The sequence below is a fragment of the Phyllosticta capitalensis genome (assembly GCF_038381095.1).
Source record: "Phyllosticta capitalensis strain CBS 128856 chromosome Unknown BKA78scaffold_3, whole genome shotgun sequence".
In the NCBI taxonomy this organism is placed as follows: domain Eukaryota; kingdom Fungi; phylum Ascomycota; class Dothideomycetes; order Botryosphaeriales; family Phyllostictaceae; genus Phyllosticta; species Phyllosticta capitalensis.
In genome coordinates this window covers 1,934,505-1,947,883 of record NW_027117441.1, presented here as the reverse complement: position 1 = coordinate 1,947,883, position 13,379 = coordinate 1,934,505, and the positions used below count along the sequence as shown (strand labels likewise).

General features: G+C 54.1%; 6 protein-coding genes across 6 annotated transcripts; 3 read left to right on the top strand and 3 right to left on the bottom strand.

Moving 5' to 3' along the window:
• Positions 1–5: 5 nt before the first annotated feature.
• BKA78DRAFT_248434 (WD40-repeat-containing domain protein) lies at positions 6–1,380 on the bottom strand (the record flags this gene model as incomplete). The annotated part of the gene is made up of 2 exons (XM_066884392.1): positions 6–924; positions 1,010–1,380. 2 exons carry the CDS (start codon positions 1,378–1,380, stop codon positions 6–8), a joined length of 1,290 nt encoding a protein of 429 aa, XP_066746734.1.
• A 1,767-nt stretch (positions 1,381–3,147) lies between these two features.
• On the top strand, positions 3,148–5,180 carry BKA78DRAFT_351146 (general substrate transporter; the record flags this gene model as incomplete). Its single annotated transcript, XM_066891114.1, has 7 exons — positions 3,148–3,352; positions 3,421–3,654; positions 3,710–4,169; positions 4,219–4,313; positions 4,365–4,784; positions 4,835–4,919; positions 4,964–5,180. 7 exons carry the CDS (start codon positions 3,148–3,150, stop codon positions 5,178–5,180), a joined length of 1,716 nt encoding a protein of 571 aa, XP_066746733.1.
• A 287-nt stretch (positions 5,181–5,467) lies between these two features.
• On the bottom strand, positions 5,468–8,915 carry BKA78DRAFT_102459 (uncharacterized protein). Its single transcript, XM_066882104.1, has 7 exons — positions 8,139–8,915; positions 7,430–8,090; positions 6,795–7,375; positions 6,547–6,732; positions 6,274–6,459; positions 5,855–6,216; positions 5,468–5,800 (listed from the first exon to the last, which is right to left on the bottom strand). The coding sequence occupies exons 1-7, from the start codon at positions 8,734–8,736 to the stop codon at positions 5,786–5,788; spliced, it is 2,589 nt and encodes an 862-aa protein (XP_066746732.1). The 5' UTR covers positions 8,737–8,915; the 3' UTR covers positions 5,468–5,785.
• Positions 8,916–9,183: 268 nt separating this feature from the next.
• On the bottom strand, positions 9,184–10,468 carry BKA78DRAFT_248600 (peptidase M28; the record flags this gene model as incomplete). The annotated part of the gene is made up of 2 exons (XM_066884407.1): positions 9,184–9,787; positions 9,837–10,468. The coding sequence occupies 2 exons, from the start codon at positions 10,466–10,468 to the stop codon at positions 9,184–9,186; spliced, it is 1,236 nt and encodes a 411-aa protein (XP_066746731.1).
• Positions 10,469–10,594: 126 nt separating this feature from the next.
• Positions 10,595–11,946, top strand: BKA78DRAFT_309416 (uncharacterized protein). The gene is made up of 3 exons (XM_066888028.1): positions 10,595–11,021; positions 11,075–11,236; positions 11,326–11,946. The coding sequence occupies exons 1-3, from the start codon at positions 10,658–10,660 to the stop codon at positions 11,820–11,822; spliced, it is 1,023 nt and encodes a 340-aa protein (XP_066746730.1). The 5' UTR covers positions 10,595–10,657; the 3' UTR covers positions 11,823–11,946.
• Positions 11,947–12,072: 126 nt separating this feature from the next.
• On the top strand, positions 12,073–13,361 carry BKA78DRAFT_351144 (isocitrate dehydrogenase; the record flags this gene model as incomplete). The annotated part of the gene is made up of 4 exons (XM_066891113.1): positions 12,073–12,100; positions 12,151–12,182; positions 12,256–12,434; positions 12,518–13,361. 4 exons carry the CDS (start codon positions 12,073–12,075, stop codon positions 13,359–13,361), a joined length of 1,083 nt encoding a protein of 360 aa, XP_066746729.1.
• Between the last annotated feature and the right edge of the window lie 18 nt (positions 13,362–13,379).

Here is a 13,379-nt window from a genome sequence, read left to right as displayed (position 1 = left end):
AATGGCTAATCCAAGCCCTTGAACTTCATGACGTGCTGTCCACCGCTGCGATCCTTGCCCTTGCCCCTCTTCCTCTTCTTTCTGCGCTTGCGGCCACCCTCGTCGTCGCTGCTGTCGCTTGCGTCACTATCATCGTCCTCGTCGCTGTCGAGACCGTGCTTTTCGGCGCCAGCCTCAGCATCTTCATCCTCATCCTCGTCGCCAATCTTCTCGTGCCACACCTTGATTACTTGACCACCACCCGTGATCAAGCGGCCACCAACATCGACGCCAATGGCAACAACACCCTCGCCTTGCTCGTCATGACTGATTTCGCCAATGATCTTGTTGGGTCCGACGTCGATGAATCGGACCAAGCCGTTGCCCATGCCAACAGCAACGATTTTGCCCGGCGCACCCACGCCCTCTGGAAGACGCGTCATGACGTCGAGGCTCTCGCCGCCGCCGCCGCTTGCTGCAGCCGAGTCGCGGTCCACGATGATGCGCTCGTCCTGGTCATCCCACACGCCTCGCTCCCAGAGCGTGACGACACCGCTGGCACTACCGACAACCAGCTTCTCGCCCTGGCTGGTGCCCTTCTTCGGCAGACCTCCCACGTATGTCGAGCTCAGCAATTCCTCTTCCTGGTCCTCGCTACGAACCAGCACGCCGCGTCGCAGATCCGTCACTGCCAGAGTTGAGCCACCAGTTGTCACCCATTGCTTACTGAAACCGCTAGTCGAAGCGGCGGTAGGCGCAAGCGGCGTAAGAGAGGAAATGTAGTCGTCGTGCGGTCGGTGAGTTGCTTGCGCGCGTAGCGAGGGAAAGGTGTGGTCTTCGCGCATATCGTAAAGATGGAGGGCAGATGAATCGGCGGCGAGGAGGAGAGTCTGAGGCGAGAGAGCGTGCAAGTGGCAAGGCGCATCGATGTCGGTGCCGCGCATTCTACATTGGACCATGTTAGCTTCTCCAGATTGCTGATTTTCGCCAGGTCCGCGACTTTTTTTCCGCCGAGGCTTCTCAGACTTACCCAGTTCTTGGAACATTGATCTTCGACAAGACTTGGCCCGTCTCGCTGTCCGCCGCTTTCACCAAACCATCGGTGCCCGCCGAGTAGAGCGCACCGCCGTCGATGCTATATGCCAGCGTGCGGCAACTGCCCTTGTGGCGGCGCGTCCTCCACATAGTCTCAATTTGTCCAAAGCCATTCTCCGCAGCGAGCGTGCTCACGTCCTCGTCGTCACCCTCATCGTTCGAATTGTCGTCATGGGAGACGGCCGGGAGTCGAAACGTCTGAACATGGCCGCTCGACAGGCCGACGGCGACCAGAGGCTCTTGAGAGTGGACGGCCTGCGCGAAGACGTCGCCGCTCAGCGGCAGATTGCACACCGTGTCGAACATTGACGGTGCCGGACGAGATGGCGGACTTTTTTTTTGGTTTGCGGCGCCCGTCTTTTGCTTAAACCCGTCCAGGAACGGAATCCGACCGGATGGCTGGGAGGTAAGGCAGGGCTGGTCCCACCACCACCGGCTGAGTTTTGGGATCTGATTCGTCAATGCGCGAGCAAGGAGCAGCTCACGTGGAGATGTCTTGGCCTTGACGTCAACTTTATTTTGACATCGTCGAGTCGATAGTGAAGAAGGTCGTGAGTTGTCGCAAGAGAGCCACCGCTCAAAAATGTTGAGGCCTTCCTGCGGCGACGACTAATCGCAAACCCTCGCCGAGACCAGGCTTATGCGGCCGCGCGAATCATCAATCAGTGTCAACATCATTCCGATTGATATCAGGAAGACTTGTTTATCTTCAGTGCGACTCGATGCTCTTGTTCCTATTCGTCTCTCCGTATTTTCTCAAACCTCAACGCGCTTGATTTTTGAGTCACAGTAGGCGAGGAAAGAAATTCAACCTAGGTCCAGCTTCACGTCGTCATCGCACCTTCAGACGCAACTGTCTGTTGCGTCGGTAGATCGAGAGGGCCAGTAATAACGACCAAGGAGCTTCTTGTAAGTGGGATCGCTCGCAAAGTGTCCATGGGTGTCGTGAACTTCGAGCAGCACTTGTGGGACATCCAGCTTCCGCACACATCGAGCCAGCTTCCCATTTCGTTTCCTGAATGCTAAGTATGGCGACAGACCTTCGGGTTCGACGAGGACATAGGATCTCGCCCGGTGGCGTATCTTGCGGGCGTACGCGTTCTGGAAGCGCTTGAATGCTCCCTATGACTACCGATGAAGAGAAAAATTCTCTCTAGATTGAAGGTATCAAGCGCTTGAGAACTCCACGTCTCTACCTATGTGTTTTAACTGAGTGATAGAGGTTCCTGGATTAGCAATTTCTTTCGTCACCCACTGTGGAGTCGCACAATCATTTGACAACAGCAATCGCCGAGCTGCATTATCGATGAGATGATTTCGGGACCCTCGAGCGGGGAAAAGGATTGTGCAAATCCATATATGCCTTACAATTACTCTGACCTAGCACAAACTACAAAAGCTACTACATAACCAAATCGCAGGATCGTCACACGACCACATTCAACTCTCAGCGACCGGATTCCGAGCGACAGCAGCGAGGAGCAGGCAAAAGACTTCGGAGAACAGATAGGAAATATCGGCAGTAACACCTGCCCGACAGCTCAAAGTCAAGTCAGTGACTCGGATCCTCTACAATGAGTCGGGGTGGTGACAGGGGGCCAAAGCGAGCGACACAGTCACGACACCAAGTCACGCCTTTCAACTTCTGGCAAAAGTCGACCCTTCCCCGCACCAATCCCTCAAGCCACGCTGATGACCCACGGGGTCCGGAAGCGAGCGCGCCCCGACGCCCCTGGCGAGGCGAGGCCCATGGCTCATCCATCAGCCTCCACAGTTCGATGGGAGTGGGGAGAATACCCGGACGATTTAGCCGCAGCGAGCGCGACTGGTTGGACGCGCACCCATCAGCTCACCTCGTCGTTGCGCCTGGACAAAAAAGTTCGAGAGTGCGACTGATATATATTTACTGCTGTGTCGGCGCTGGGGGATGGGTTGGAGGGAGCTAGATTCGTTTTACTGTGTTGCTGTGCCGGCACTCCATTTTGATCAGGGGTCTTACCTGACTGTGCTTCCTCAAGCACGCACTTACCATCATCTTTTGTTTGACTGGCCGAGTCGCTTCACGACCTCGCCATGGCACCAGCAGGTGGAGCGTCCCAATTCGACTCGGCGGCGCTTTCCCGCCGCCAGGAGCTTTCGGGCGCGTCCGGACCGCTTGCACTGCTCAAAAACCTCAAGGTCTTCGGCATAGCATGCTTCGCATGTCTAGGAGGGCTTTTGTACGGATACAACCAGGGAGTCTTCAGCGGCGTCTTGACCATGAACTCGTTTGATCGAAGTAGGCATATACTCTCCAACCCCCTCGAGCTTTTGAAGTGCTTGTCAGTCCAAACTGACGCGTTGTAGCCATGCCCGACTGGACCGGCGACGACAACTCGACCAAGATGGGATGGTTGACTAGTATCCTTGAACTGGGTGCGTGGTTTGGAACGCTCTACAGCGGTTTCCTGGCAGAGGTGCTTTCGAGAAAGTATACAGTGTTGATCAACGTCACCATCTTCATCATTGGCGTGATTATTCAGACGACGGCTGCTGCTGGGGGTATTCAGCATTCCATTCTAGGAGGGAGATTCATTACCGGTAAGAGCTCCAATCCCTGCGGTGGTCTGGGTGCCGTTTACTGATGCTGCTGTAGGTATGGGCGTCGGATCGCTCTCGATGGTCGTGCCTATGTACAACGCAGAAATTGCACCTCCTGAAGTTCGTGGAGCCCTCGTGGGCCTGCAGCAGCTCTCTATCACCCTGGGAATCATGGTTTCCTTCTGGATCGACTACGGCTGCAATTACATTGGAGGAACAGGCGACGGGCAACACCAAGCAGCTTGGCTTCTCCCGCTCTCGCTCCAGGTGGTGCCGGCCGTTCTTTTGGGCGTTGGAATGATCTTCATGCCGTTCAGTCCACGATGGCTTGTCCATCACGGTCGAGAGTCTGAGGCGAGGAAGATTTTGGCCTGGCTGCGGAACCTGTCCCAAGACCACGAGCTTATCGAATTGGAGTTTGCCGAAGTCCGAGCGCAGAGTCTGTTTGAAAAGAAGACATTGGCAGAAAAGTTCCCCAATCTGTCGCAGCCGACGGCCTGGAATACGTTCAAACTGTAAAATCGCCCCAACGCGTCTCTTTTACGCCAGTGCTGACTGTTCCAGGCAATGGGTTGCCATTGGATCCCTCTTCCAATCAAAGCCCATGTTCTACCGCGTAATTTGCGCTACGGTGACTATGTTCTTCCAGCAGTGGACCGGTGAGTACTGATCACTCCCAGAGCATCCCAAATGAGTGCTAAGCCGACCAGGCATCAATGCGATTTTGTACTATGCCCCACAAATCTTCAACAAATTGGGGATGTCGTCCAATTCAGTTTCGCTTCTCGCAACGGGCGTGGTAGGAATAGTCATGTTCCTGGCCACCATACCCGCCGTTATGTACGTCGACAAGCTTGGTCGGAAGCCCGTCCTCATTGCCGGAGCCATCGGCATGGCAACTTGTCACATAATCATTGCGGTTATTGTGGCAAAGAATCAGGACCAGTGGCCCACGCACAGATCGGCTGGCTGGGCTGCTGTAGTCATGGTCTGGCTGTTCGTAGTGCACTTTGGATACAGCTGGGGCCCGTGTGCGTGGATTGTGATAGCTGAGATCTGGCCGCTCTCGAACCGTCCGTATGGTATCGCATTGGGTGCAAGCAGCAACTGGATGAATAATTTCATCATCGGTAGGTCAACTTTGATTCGAGGAGAAGCATTAGCTGACGGAGGATTCAAGGACAAATTACACCCGACATGCTGACAGGCATTACTTACGGCACTTACATCTTCTTCGGACTCATTACATTTATTGGTGCTGCCTTGTAAGTTGATCGACTCGGCTTGGAACGTCCACTGACTTTTGTAGCATCCACTTTGTCGTTCCGGAGACTAAAGGCTTGACGCTGGAGGAGATGGACATCCTCTTTGGCAGCGAAGGTACGGCAGAGGCTGACAAGGAGCGGATGAAGGAGGTGAATCGTCAAGTAGGACTGGATGACTTGGTCCACGGTCATCCAGTTGATGCCGCGGCAACGGAGAATGAGGAAGTTTTGGACGAGAAACGAGAAGTCAGTGCTGGTTGATTTCTTCTCTGATAGCAGAGGTGGCCGTGTCACAGCGGGTGACGAAAGAAATTGCTAATCCGAGAATCTCTGTTACCAAGTTAGACCACGTAGAGACGTGGAGTGCTCAAGCGCTTGATGCTTTGAACATAGAGAGAATTTTTACTCTTAATAGGTAGTTACAAGGAGCAGTCAAGCGCTTACGTCTGCGTGTGCGCCGACTTGAAGCTGAGCTCAAGTTGAATCTCTCTCGTCACCTACTGTGGTGTGACGATCCTGCGATTTGATGATGTAGCAGCTTTTGTAGTGTGTGCTAGGTCAGGATAACAAAACATTTAGAGCCACCGTCTGATTCCATACGGCGCATTGCACTATTTCGACTTCTGCACTGGCATCCATACATTTTAGCTGGCAAAGAGACGAAGAAGATGATTATGAAGGCTTTTATTCTATAGGAATGTGCTATGGACATCCCCGTACTCACGTCCTGTAGAGCCTGGATACTCCTGAACCGTATCCATACCGGGGTGACCAAGTTGAGCTCTGAGCCCCCAGAAAGATGTGAGAGATGCGCTCAAGGAGTGGCTGAGGACCTGTTCTTAGACCTCTTCTTCCCCTTGAGCTTTTCAATCTCCTATTAGCTATTAGAAGTTGTCAGGATCTGCTCTGTACTGCCCATGCGCTTCTGAACTTACCGCTCTCAATCTCTGGACCTCACTTCTCGCCGTATCACACTGATTGTTCGCCGTGTCAAGCGCATCACTCAATGTGTCAGCAGCACGGCGCGCAGTGTCGCGTTGGGCCTGAAGCCTTTGGTTCTCATTCACCAAGTTCTGAACCCCCTGCATGCTGGGGACGTGTCCGTAAAGCTCGATGTCAGGCCCCGCGGTTGCTATTAGACGCATGCGCTTCTCGAAATTCGTCATTTCGCCGCGCGCCAAAGTTTTCGGTCCTCTGCCAAGTTTTTTTCTGATCCGGTCTCGCTGGTCCTTGAGCTCGGCCAAGGTCTTGGGGGGTATCTCGAATTTCTTGACTCTGCTGGGTTTGGGACTGGGACCTGTAGAATGGGGGAGTTAGATGGTATAAAGATGCAAAGAGATGGGTGGAGTGCTACCTTTTGGTGTGGGGCTCTTTTGTTTCCTGGGACTCTTTTGTTTCCTGGGACTCTTTTGGTTCCTGGGACTCTTTTGGTTCTCGGGGCTCTTTTGGCTCTCAGGGCTCCTTTGGTTCTCGGGGCTCCTTTGGTTCTCGGGACTCTTTTGGTTCTCCGGGCTCTTTTGGTTCTCGGTCCCTGTCTGTCCTGCTTGGAGTCAGTCGACATGCTTTTGTTTTTCGAACATGTGGGAATCTTTTTAGCATGCGCAAGCGAGGCAATGAGCAAACGAACCTGATGGTGGCGGTGGAGGTGTTGGTGGCGGTGATGATAAGGGTTCCAAAGATGACGATGAAATTTCGACAATCTCAGCTGCTCCTGCTGCTGCTGCTGCTGCTGCGGCGGCAGCGGCTTCAGTAGCGCCTTCTGCGGCTATCGCTCTTTTCTCTTCCTCGTCGTCTTCTCTCTTCCAATCTGCAGCTGTTGATTTGGTCAGACTTTTCTTCAAAGCAATCTAAGTGAGCCAACGGTGGCAGTCATACCTGTGCGTCGGTTGGGCGGATCCTTGAGGGCTCCTCCTCCTCTGAAAGCCTCAGATTTCTGCGTAGGGCGCGGCATCAGTGTCAATGTCATTTTCAAGCCGCGGATAACACTCACCACGTCCATGTCCCCATTCCAATCGGCACCGTCCCATTCTACAGGAAACAAAAATACACAGAGCCTGTCCCATTTTGGGTCTCGACTTTTGAAAAGTTTGTCGAGGTCATTCGCGAAAGCTTGGTTGGTCTCTGGGATGATCAAGGAGTCTTCGTGGTCATGAAACTTGATCTGAACCTGTTCGCCCATGGAGACCCAATCATCACCGAATATCTCCGCTGCGAAGTTTTGGAACCTTGTTCTGTCGCTGGGCTTACCTTTGGGCTCCATCACCCATAGTCTAGTCTCGGTCTTATCCGGCACGGATGCCTTTTGGGTGTACTTTCTGCCATCGTAGAGCTTGACGATCCGAACTGGAATGGCCGGTTTAGCCCTGTCCATGTCTTCCGGAGTTTCTTGTTCCGAGTCTTCCTTTTGAGGCTGTTTATTCCTTGCCGCCCTGTCCTTCCTTGAACCCTTTGAATCCCTTCAAACAGTCATGATTAGCTCAATGCATTTCCAGAAATCAGAGGCGGCTTACACATTGCTGTAATCAATGTCATCTTTAATAGGAGTGAATTTGAAGGGCGTCCAGTTGGCAATGTCCGTCAGGAAACTTGAAGGCTGCTGTCGTGGTGGTTCATAGCTGCCAAACTGTTTCCAATTAGGGGGTCCTGGCTTTGCTGATGGCTTAGAGCCAGCGAGCGCCTGGGCCGTCAATCTGGTGTCGTCTCCCGTCCACGGCTCCATTCCATCCCACAGCACAGCTTCCCCACAAGCCAGGCACGCTAGCTTTTCAGCAACGGTCAAGCCAGGTCCAGAGCAGATTGTGGGCGGGCTTTTTGGATAATCGCCGCCTGACATGTCCAGCCCCCCTCCTTGCACGAATGCGTCGAACAAATCCGGGTTGTAGCGCTCCAGCGTCAACATGGTCGCGGCGAGACCATTGTTCCAGATCTCGTTGTTGTAGTGGTCCACGAGACGGGTTCTTCTTTCGTCGAGCGATTCTTCGTCTTCGTCAACGCTGCTGGGACCCTCGGCCCTGTGGAGAAATTCGATGCCGATGTCTCTAACGTCGGCCATGTCCACATCTCTGTAGGTCGGCTTGTAGCTTGAAGACTCCCTGTAGCTTGAGTGGGCAAATGGAGCAAGAAACGCTTGGTCATAGTCATTGAAATCGGAACCGGAATCGATATCCATCGCTTTGGCGCTTGTTAGTCAATCCAGAGGAGTCGCGCAATTCTACTCACCTCCATAATCTGCCCGGTGGAGAGTGCCTTCCTCAGCCATCGTCGTTGCCCTTATCGGACGCCGCGTTCTGGGCATCCGCCTGCCCATCTGACGCCAACAAAAGTAATCCGGGAGAGCGTTTCCGCCAGAAAATAGAAAACAAGGCGAAGAATTGGGGTCCAGGTCTTCCATGACCCCTATCTCGTCCGTGCGGAGGAAATACTCCTCAACCTCATCATCGGGATTGGGCAAGTTTTCAGGAAACGCTTCGTACAAGCGCAGGCCGGTCCAATGCTCGCGTCCGGAGCGAATGAAATCGTACTCGTAGATGCGAGCCTCAGCGGTCTCGTAGCCCGAGGGCCTCTCGGGATCAAAGCGGTACTCGGGAAGTGATGGAACGTGTTGCGATTCTGGCAGCGCGACGACTTCGCTGCCCCAGCGCCAGTCAGCCAGTTCTCGAGCGGTGACTGGTCTGTTCCTTGGGCGTTCTTTTTCATAGTTGGGAGAAGGACAACGCATTCGGGCCACGCGCACACTGCCCCAAGGAAGAAGTGTGTAGACCGTGGAGTGAGCCGTTGGATAGGTGACTCGATAGAGCCGCCGCCTGTGAGGTTCCATGATGGAGTTCAGTGTCTCCAGGGCGGAGATGGCGAGAAGAATGTGCGATGAGGAGGGTGGATAAGATGGCTACACATATTCGACATCCTAGCACCAAGCTTAGAAAGGGGTGAAAGAATCTCGAAACCTCGATGAATGCATGGAATAATCATCTTGATGGAAAGGACAAAGAGGAGGCGCGTGAGAAAGTACCGCTTGCGGAAAGCCGTCGTAGAATCCATTGTTCCAAAGCCTGCGGAGTGCCAAGCACAAAGAAAGACCTTCCGCCAAACACCCAACTCCTAATGCCGAATGCATGGTAATACACCTTTCGTACACCATTCATAACGCCCGCAATGATCTTGTCGCAGCAAAAGCGTCTATGGCCAATGTCGGAAACTGTTGGGGACACCATTAAAACTGCTCCTCAGGCAAAGACGCACGAAAAAAGCAGGACGAGATTGAAACTCACAGTTCATCCCTGCCTACCCGTTCCCTATTTATTCTACTTTCATCCCGCGATCTGGCGTGTTCCTTTTTGGACGGTGTCGTGTCAAAGAAGCCTTCCAGATCCATCCATTCGGCCGTGAAAGCGGTCACCAGTCTCGCCCAGTCTTCGACTACATTTATATCCAAATGGTCTCCATCATCTTGCAACGTGTGCCATTGCTGCGGAAAAGGCGATGGGATCATGTGCAAAACTTCAATACCCCTGGCCATGAAAGGGATGTGATCGTCCTGGACCATCATCGCCATCATGCTACCTACGTCATTCCCTGTGTCTGGCAAGAACATTGGTTCGGACAGAGATAGCACCCCGCCCAGTCTGTCATTGCCATCCGCGGCCTTGCCGTAGTTTGGGGAGGATTTGAATTGGCCGAGCCCGCGCAATCGCTTTTCGACATTGGCCATGTTAAGGTATGCCCAATGCGTCGTCTGGAAATATGAAGGAATGGTGGGATTTGCGGATCCTAACAGGTCCAAGAGCAAGAATAATTGTATCGAGGAAAGAGCGGTCTGGAATGTCGAGGTTGCAGGGTGGTATTTGTTATCCCAGTCTTCAGCAAGGGCCCTGTGTCGGTCAGTTGACCCGGTCTTTCATGTAGGATTAGCCTACTCACCGAGCGCCGTAGAGTGAATCTTCATCTGTCCAGCTGTAGAATGCTTCCTCGCCATCCAACAACAAGATCTGGACACCTCTTTGCTCATCGATATCCATAAAGCCTTCGGCCGCGCCCTCGGCCGCCATTTTCTCCCACTTGCGCGTCAGCGCATCATCAATGCTGCGCGCAGCGTGCATGATCATTGCGCACGGCGCAGCGCTATCTGTAGCGCCAATGAAGCCCTCTGGTGTCAACTTGCTGTCGTAGTGGGCTACGAGAGCCAGCCTGCCGACCTCTCCTTCTTTCGACCATGGTGGGTCACGCGTGGCTATTATATTCACGAATGGAATCTCCTGGCCATTTGAGGTCGGCGTAGTGCTGGAGGAGTTGTGCAGTTCTACACGCCATTTCGGGAGGAGCTGGGCAAAAAAGTCGACGAAGTGCTGGCGGACCTTTTCGGAACCCGAGGTGCCAGGAACACGAGGAATGAGAATAGGGGCGAGGAGACGGCCGTGGTTAATGTCGAAATCGTCGCCCGGCGACGGAAGTCGTCTTAAAGTGGCGTCGGAGAGGGTGGTGTAGGCGGCGGAAAAGGGAAGTGAGGGAAGGACCACCGTCGTCGCGCGGACGAGTTGGGAGAAGAGGCGCATGGTCGGAGGAGGACAAAAGCGAATGGCGGCGATTGAAATGGTCGACGTTCAGATCATGACTGGCGGAGTAGGAGATTTTGAAAGGAGCAAATTACGAGAGGCTGGCGGCAGTATTGGGCGAGTTGACATGGATTGGAAGTACCGACGGTAGCAGCTTGGCGTAAGGTAGGTGAGGGCCGTCCGGGTGAGATGGCATGCTGCAAGGTCCACCATCTGACGGCAGCTCAGATCCCTGTCAACCGATGCCGTTGCGCCATCACGTGTGTCAAAGCTCCCTCCCATCCAACATCTCTCGACCAGACCTTTTTCAATCCCTCGCTTCTGCCCTTCAATGTCATGAGAACAGCGCTCTTTGCAGGGCTACGTGCCCACAATCACCTCCAGCGCTTCCCAACTACCTCGCGCTTCCTAATTGGCTGCCGGAGTGGTATCCCAAAAACTCAACACCATGGCCGTTGCGCTTTGAGCTCCACGGCCTTAAAAGCTAAAGCATCAAACGCAAAGGCAATCCCAGAAGCCAAACCTTTTCAAGAGACCCCGAAAGTCAAGTACCGTAAGTTGCTGCACTTGGTTGTGGTATATACTGGAACTAACAGATGGGCGCAGTATACCCCGAGCGCCTGCTGATCTACAATGCTGGCACTGGAAAGACTGCCTTCATTGGGACATACAAAGTCCTTTGCCTGACACTCTTCGCCCTCGGCTGCTATAAACTAGCACCAATCGCATACGGCGGTACTGATTCGAATGGACTGTTCTTAGCAGGAAGTCAGTGACTCTTCTCGAGATGTTTCCTTTCATTTTGGTCCACGTTTTGGATCTCTATTCATCTCGGGAACTCAACTAATCGGGAGCAGTTCTAATTGTGCCGAACCTTGTGCTCTTGGTAACAACGCTCTTAACGGCTCCTTTCACAAACTCCATTTTCCTCTGGATCCCAAGAGAGGCCCGCCGCTCCCACGAGAATCTTTTGCGCTATGTGAAGGCTCTCCCCCGGAATGCTCGCCTGGACCTCATCACCATTCGCCTCATTGGAATGCATAAGACCACACCGACCACTCTCGGTGAATTGCGTGAGTTCCGTGGTGGCTTCGGTGCCGCGAATTGGGTGCGTGTCCCTCCCAAGGAATCGACCAAGGAGATGGATGCGAAGAGGGCGACTTTTGGGCAGCGGATGATGGCGCTGTTGAGAGAGCCGCGGAACAGGTTCGCAATCGACTTGAGAAACGGAAAAGCCGGTTCAAGGTCGCGCGTCCCGGGAATTGTGGAGATGGTGGCCGCAAAAGTCAAGAGAAATGGTTTTGTTGATGCAGGATCGTGGCGGGATGATATGAGAAAGGTGTTCAGGGGGTGATGGCGTACATACAATGAAGCATCAGGGGTTTGTGCTCTAAGCCTGACCTAGTGCCAAATGAAGCCATTCCCACTCTAGATCAATTGTGGGCTCATGAGTGGATCTGTTATACTGTGAAGTTGATGATGCTGTGTGCCATCCAGGTGCTTGTTTTCAACCCGGTATCGGCTCAAATTGGTCAATGCGCGAGCTTCCCCAGAAAATATTCGGCACGCGCGTCGTTCCGCACCACCACATCCGCATCACAACAATGGCTGCTACCAGAGCTCTTCGGATTGGTATGTTGCTCCTCCAATTATACATGTTCGCCCGACTAACTATCTGCCAGGTCTCATTCCCGGTGACGGAATTGGCCGCGAGGTAGCTCTCTCCCACATCTTCCTCCACAACCCCGCGAGCTGCGAGACGATCTAACACAATGCTCGTTCGATAGGTCATTCCGGCCGGCCGCCGCATCCTTGAGGCCCTTCCCGCTTCTTTGGGTCTCAAGTTCTCGTTTGTCGACCTTCCGGCCGGCTTCCAGACGTTCAAGGACACCGGCGCCGCGCTGCCGGACAAGACGGTTGAGACCCTGCAGAAGGAGTGTGACGGAGCCCTGTTTGGCGCTGTCAGGTACGAAACGTTTTCTGTCCCCCCAGACACTATGGTTTCCTGTCAATACTTCTCCCGAATGCAAGCTAACGCGGGATCTACAGCTCCCCCACAGTCAAGACCCCCGGCTACTCGTCGCCCATCGTGGCGCTGCGCAAGAAGCTCGCGCTGTATGCCAACGTCCGTCCCGTCAAGAGCGTCGCAAGCGGCCCGCGTCCTGTCGACATGGTGATTGTGCGCGAAAACACCGAGGACCTGTACGTCAAGGAAGAAAAGACGTACACGGACGCCAACGGCAAGCGTGTGGCCGAGGCCATCAAGCGCATCTCCGAGACTGCGACTCACGACATTGCGAGCATCGCTGGCGAGATTGCGCAGAAGCGCCAAAAGATTCGCGCCAACGGCGTTCCCAGCATCCACAAGGGCCCCCGCGTCACCATCACCCACAAGAGCAACGTCCTGTCGCAGACTGACGGCCTCTTCCGCGAAGTCTCGCGCGCCGCGCTGGCTGCCTACGCTTCGTCGAGCCCGGCCGTTGCCATTGACGAGCAAATCGTCGACTCCATGGTCTACAAGCTGTTCCGCCAGCCCGAGGACTACGACGTCATTGTCGCGCCCAACCTGTACGGCGACATTCTGTCTGACGGCGCCGCCGCCCTCGTCGGTTCGCTCGGTCTGGTTCCCAGTGCCAACGTTGGAAAGAACTTTGTCATTGGTGAGCCTTGCCACGGCTCTGCCCCCGACATTGAGGGCAAGAACATTGCCAACCCCATCGCCACCCTTCGCAGCACTGCGCTCATGCTTGAGTTCTTGGGCGCCGATGAGGCCGCTGCCCGCATCTACAAGGCTGTTGATGCCAACTTGGAGGAGGGCAAGCTGTTGAGCCCTGACCTTGGCGGCAAGGCCAGCACTGACGAGGTTGTGAACGACATTCTCAAGAAGTTGTAAATCATGAGGGAAACACTT

Excerpts from the sequence above, each read along its gene's own strand:
- BKA78DRAFT_102459 (XM_066882104.1), bottom strand. The coding sequence starts at position 8,736 with ATGGAACCTCACAGGCGGCGGCTCTATCGAGTCACCTATCCAACGGCT. Across the intron at positions 6,733-6,794 it reads TCCGCCCAACCGACGCACAG|CTGCAGATTGGAAGAGAGAA; the intron begins GTATGACTGCCA and ends CCAAATCAACAG. Across the intron at positions 6,217-6,273 it reads AAAGAGCCCCACACCAAAAG|GTCCCAGTCCCAAACCCAGC; the intron begins GTAGCACTCCAC and ends CCCATTCTACAG.
- BKA78DRAFT_309416 (XM_066888028.1), top strand. The coding sequence starts at position 10,658 with ATGGCATGCTGCAAGGTCCACCATCTGACGGCAGCTCAGATCCCTGTC. Across the intron at positions 11,022-11,074 it reads GACCCCGAAAGTCAAGTACC|TATACCCCGAGCGCCTGCTG; the intron begins GTAAGTTGCTGC and ends AGATGGGCGCAG. Across the intron at positions 11,237-11,325 it reads TGGACTGTTCTTAGCAGGAA|TTCTAATTGTGCCGAACCTT; the intron begins GTCAGTGACTCT and ends AATCGGGAGCAG.